Source organism: Olea europaea, chromosome 8 (genome assembly GCF_002742605.1).
Source record: "Olea europaea var. sylvestris chromosome 8, O_europaea_v1, whole genome shotgun sequence".
NCBI lineage: Eukaryota > Viridiplantae > Streptophyta > Magnoliopsida > Lamiales > Oleaceae > Olea > Olea europaea.
Genome location: NC_036244.1, coordinates 20,360,153 through 20,365,798, shown reverse-complemented (window position 1 = coordinate 20,365,798; position 5,646 = coordinate 20,360,153). Strand labels below are relative to the sequence as shown.

General features: G+C 32.0%; 1 protein-coding gene across 3 annotated transcripts; it reads left to right on the top strand.

Moving 5' to 3' along the window:
* Nucleotides 1–438: 438 nt before the first annotated feature.
* On the top strand, nt 439–3,866 carry LOC111399144 (TOM1-like protein 1). 3 transcript variants are annotated; one of them, XM_023026386.1, is made up of 4 exons: nt 439–680; nt 925–1,446; nt 1,960–2,205; nt 3,341–3,757. In XM_023026386.1, exons 2-4 carry the CDS (start codon nt 928–930, stop codon nt 3,755–3,757), a joined length of 1,182 nt encoding a protein of 393 aa, XP_022882154.1. In that variant the 5' UTR covers nt 439–680; nt 925–927. The 3 variants fall into 3 exon arrangements, with proteins under 3 accessions (XP_022882154.1, XP_022882155.1, XP_022882153.1); XM_023026387.1 differs by having other exon boundaries at nt 480–680; nt 854–1,446; XM_023026385.1 differs by lacking the exon at nt 439–680 and having other exon boundaries at nt 928–1,446; nt 3,341–3,866.
* Nucleotides 3,867–5,646: the final 1,780 nt, after the last annotated feature.

Sequence of the window (5,646 nt, the reverse complement as noted above, 5' to 3'; positions counted from 1 at the left end):
TTAATTTTATTCATGATAAAAACAATTAATTTCATGGTGAATGAAATTTGAGTGAAATCTCAATTGTCACTCAAAAAAAAAAAAAAAATTAATAATAATAATAATAATAATAAAATAAATGTTTATTTAATTTTCATAATTACCTTCTTGTGATATATGTACCTCTTGCATTGAGAGAAGAAAACAAATTACATTCATGATCGGTTTAGTTAAAAATCATATTTTTAGTAAATTTTTATAAAAATTGATAAAATTTATAGTTGAAAAGTTGTAAATTCATAAAATGCATGATTAAAAATAATTATTTATTTTAAATAAGTTTTAATCAGCTAAAATGAAAAGTTGTAAATTCATAAAATGCATGATTAAAAATAATTATTTATTTTAACTTAAGTTTTAATCTGCTAAAATAACTTAACCATACAGGGACTAAGCATATGCTTTGGCTCATCTAAATTGTTTATAAATATTTTTTTCTTTTTTCTTTTTTATCTTCTAGAATAGAATGATAACAAGTCTTGATTGACCAATTAAGACAGTCCTGGAATTTTATGATTATTCCATTTCGTAAAGTTCAAGACTCAAGATTGGGACGGCAACGCTCTATAGGAACGCCGGCAGATTTCCCTGCGAGAGGAAAAATCGAGTCTTCTTAACAACGCGCAACTTCCAATTCCAATGTACCCTCTCAAGCCCTTCTTTTTTTCTTTGATCTGATCATTGAATTTCATTTTGTTTTTTGATTATGCTTAGTTTATCTGTGGTGAAACTTTGGATAATTTTGATATAGTGACTTAGTTTATTTGTGGATTTTTGCTTTGATACATTTTTTATTTTTCCTTTGATTTGTTAGTCTGAGTTATAAACAACTGAAGATTTGTTCGTGGGTTTTGTAAAAATATCTAAGAAAATTTGGTTTTTCAGACGATGAGTGATAATTTGATGGAAAAAGTTAGTGCTTTTGGGGAAAAACTGAAGATTGGAGGGACTGAGGTGGGGCAGAAGATAAGTGCTGGTGTGAGTTCAATGAGTTTCAAGATGAAGGAATTTTTCCAAGGTCCAAACCAGACAGAGAAGATTGTTGAGGATGCCACTGCTGAAACCCTAGATGAGCCGGATTGGGCCACAAATCTTGAACTTTGCGACATGATCAACCATGATAGGATCAATAGTGTTGAATTGATACGCGGCATAAAGAAACGGATTATGTTGAAGAACCCTAGAGTTCAATACTTGGCTCTTGTGTTTCTTGAAACTGTGGTGAAGAATTGTGACAAAGCGTTCTCTGAAGTCGCTGCTGAAAGGGTGCTTGATGAGATGGTGAAGTTGATTGACGATCCTCAGACTTTGGTCAATAATCGGAACAAGGCACTAATGCTGATTGAATCTTGGGGAGAGTCCTCAAATGAGCTGCGATACTTGCCCGTTTATGAAGAGACGTACAAGGTATCCTGACCATTGAATATGCATGATATTTTTTCATTCATTGATTATTGCTTTCTTTTGGACTTTGTTGTATGCAAACAACAACCAATAAGAAAATCAATGGTCTGTGTCTCATATTTTAGGATCATTGGTTTTCTTTACTTGAGCAAAATTTTCCAGTAGTTTATGTAGAACTATTATTTCTACTTCCTCCATTCTATTTTTTCCTCATAAATATTTAGCGCTCGTGGACCTGCATGAATAATTTGATCCTTTCTAGTCTTGCACATCACGAAATTGACGCCTAGCAATTTATTAATATCCTATAATTGTTTTCTGATCTAAAATTTGCTTCAATAGTAACAGTGATAGTTCTCACAAATTTACGAGAAAGATTAATACTTAGCTAAGTTGTTTAATGGGAGTGAACTGTTTCTAATGATTGCAATGCTTGTTAACTTTTCTTGCGAATATGCTAAGATTTAAACTATATATAGTCTCCTGATATTCTGAATATTCTTGCTTTGTCTTAAGAGTCTGAAATCAAGAGGGATACGGTTCCCTGGCCGTGATAACGAGAGTTTAGCTCCTATATTCACTCCTCCCAGATCTGTCTCAGCTTCAGAATCAGATACTACTCTTGCACAACAACTCCATCACAATATTCCTGTCCAATCCCTTTCAGCAGAGCAAACAAAAGAAGCATTTGACGTGGCAAGAAATAGTGTGGAGCTTCTCAGCACTGTTTTATCTTCTTCACCTGAGCAAGATGCTCTCAAGGTACTTTTGCAACTTTATATTTAATGTAAAAATATGACCTTTGGTACTTACTCTTAATTAACTTGTAAGAGCTCATTACTGGCCTGACTTTTCTGTTACATTGTCTTGGCCTTTTTCTTTCCCCTCCACATTTTCAGAAATCAGCTTAAGATCATTTTCTTGTTGTTTAGTTTCTTTCTGCAATAGTTATGCAATCTTGGTTGTACATGTTAAAAAGTTGGGGTATCCGTGTTCTCGTTTTTCCTTTTATCCGAATAATCTGGTTTTTTTTTCTTCTTCCAAATGTTTTCAGGGAACTTTAAAGGGCATTGTTTTCTTTGCGAACAAACTTCACTAGCCACATCAATTTCCAAATGCCAGTTGTCTGTAGTTTGATGACAGTTGTCTATAATTATATCCGTGGCCGAAATTTCTGTTCTGTTAATATACAGCAATCAAATCAAGCAGTCAGATTTGATTACATTCATTAAACTTGATTTCTCATTTTTATTTGTTAACACTAGTTAGATTTCTCTATGTACCCTTTATTCTTTGCAAGGATAGAAGGGACTTTTTACTGAGCATACTCATCAAATTTCATCCAATCATCATAAAATGCTACATTCTTGACCATATAAGAGGCCTATGGAGATGTTACTGTTGAAATATAGATTTCTAAAATTAGCTATATTTAAAGAAGATAGTTCGGAATTTTTTGCATTCAAGTTTTAGTCATAGCACCATTCATGTCATCACTTTGGGGTTACTCCAGTTAATGACAGTATTTGCTGATGTAGAAGGTTTCTCCAGTCTGTTTTTTTTTTTTCTTATTTCGATATGTCACTAGTCAAATTGGTTTTTATAATAAATTAAAATGTTAGAACTAACTATTACCGTATAAGTTGTAATGAAAAATGCAATTTCTGTTGTTCAGACAGTGTTGTGGGTTAAAGTTTAGGAACAACTGTATGTTTGAATGATGTTGTGATTCAGTTTCTTATAAATTAATCAAAAGGGTCTTAATTTAGTAAATACTGAATATAGAAAAATATTTGTCCACGGAGGAAGTGAAGAATTTTAGCATAATATTTTTCAGCCGTTTAAAACATCGGTTTTTTCCCCATTCATTTGGAATAACTTTTAGATTGTTTTGCAGGATGACTTGACCATTACGCTTGTACAACAGTGCAGCGAGTCGCAATATTCTGTTCAAAGAATCATTGAGACAGCGGGAGATAACGAGGCCATACTCTTTGAAGCATTGAATGTTAATGATGAAATTCAGAAAGTCCTTTCTAAATTCAATGACATGAAGAAACCTTTGGTGGTTCAAAGGGAGCCAGAGCCTGCTATGATACCTGTAGCTGTTGAGCCCGATGATTCACCCCGGGTAGGAAAAGAAGAAGCTCTTATCAGAAAACCATCAGGTGCGTATAGTGGAACGCATGGAGGGAACAATGATGACATGATGGACGATCTTGATGAGATGATATTCGGAAAGAAAGCTGGTGGTACGTCAGATTCAGAGCCAAAGAAGCATCAGCCATCTAAAGATGATCTTATTACCTTCTGAGTATCCTTGTAAAACATCATACATTTGGAAACTGATTTAACTTCGATTCTTAAATCATCATACTCAGTTTTTTCATTGAAATTTGCATTTTAATCATATTATTTAAGCATATTTGTGTATGCTATTTACAGTGGAAATCAGGATATTTGCTTCCCAGACGAAGGCCTATTAGGCATCACTTTTGTTCCCTAAAGAAGAGTTTTTGGAGGAAGTTACCTTAATTTTTGTTTAGAAACTAATTTTTAAGAGTGTCTTAATTAAGAAAGTGCTTTTAGATGAAATACATTGGATTAGCTTCCTCTAAAAGCTTTTAACTAGAAGAAATACTTTTATAAAATGAGTTAAAAGGATTCAAAAGTAACTTTTGGATTTCAAAAATTCCTTTTAGCTTTTCAAAATTCATGCCATATGGGCTTGTAAGAATTTCTTTAAGAACACGTATGCATATGCACGTGATCTTAAGTACACTTGTTCATTTAATTATCTATGTTGTCTAATTTAAGCTCAGCCAAACATGCCCTAACAATGAAAGAATTGTATCGACTATATCTTGAAATATTTGTGATGGTCCTCTGCCACTTAAATGGAGGTTTATTGAGAGTATGTTGACGTGTTTGTGTGATTCTAAGGGCATTAAGAAGGGTTTGATTAGGGAGTGCATCTGGGCTGAAATTAAATCTCTCCATTTTCAGCTCCCTTTAACCATTTACTTCCATTTTGAAAGTAAGAGGCGTATGTTCCTTTCTTTTCAAGTTAATACTAGTCTATGTCATGTGCATTGCACGAGTTTTGTATTTATTTTGTTATTATTAGTGTAGAATTTGTAGATTTTATGAAAGTATTTGAAGATATAAAATGTTTGTTTGATTGTCATTCTTTTATCGACTGTATATTATATGTCAACGATAATTTATTTTTATTTTCATAAATAAATATAATCAACGATGTAATGATTTTGTGAATTAAGATTGTATATGTTTTAGGTGCGTAAGTGAAAAGTTAATTACTTATTGATTGGTATATTTCTGTTTAAGTTAAAGTAGATGAATTTTTTTTTTTTTTAATTTTATTTGATATTGCAAATAAGTTGTAATTGAAGCTTAGCAAAATGTTCTTCTTTAACAAGTATATTTTCAGCACTACTTTTGCCCGAGGTGGAGTCTTGAATCCTGATTAGAATATGATAAATGGATGAATTTTCCATTTAAATTAGCGTAGGTTAGCTCGGTTATGAAAGGATGTTATGAAAGGGACAAAAAATGGATAGCTCGGTTCCAAGTAGATTTAGAAGTTAAAATCGAGATTGACAAGTGCTAAGTGAAAGCATGCTATACATTAAAAAATTCAAATATTTATTTAGCTTACTACTTAAGTCATTTTTCTCCATTTGGTTGAACTTGCTTTAGATTTACACAAGGAAAATTAGACTACCCCATCACCACAATGACAACGCCATTGAAATTTTAATGCAACGCGACATCTTAAAAATATATTATATAATCTATTCGAATCCACTCTATTACAATTGCAAATAATAGAGTAGGCAAATAAGGCGAGACATGACAATTTAGATGAATAAATCTCACAAGATGAAAAAAAAACGCTAGAAAAATTTTATTTTGGAGTGGCTGTCGATTATAGGAAAAATGAATAAATCTCAAAAGATGAAAAAAACTCATGAAAATTTTTATTTCTATCGATCAATGCGACCACAAAGGGCATAATGTTTTGTATAGCGAAAACCCTAATAAACTTTGGGAAAATTAAAAAATAATAAAAAAGAATTCCAAAAAAGGAAAAATCAAGATAGTGACTAAAATTAAAAGTTCTAATTTTAGGGATTATCCTCCAACAAACGAAATTCAAATTCGACATAAATTCATCGAGAT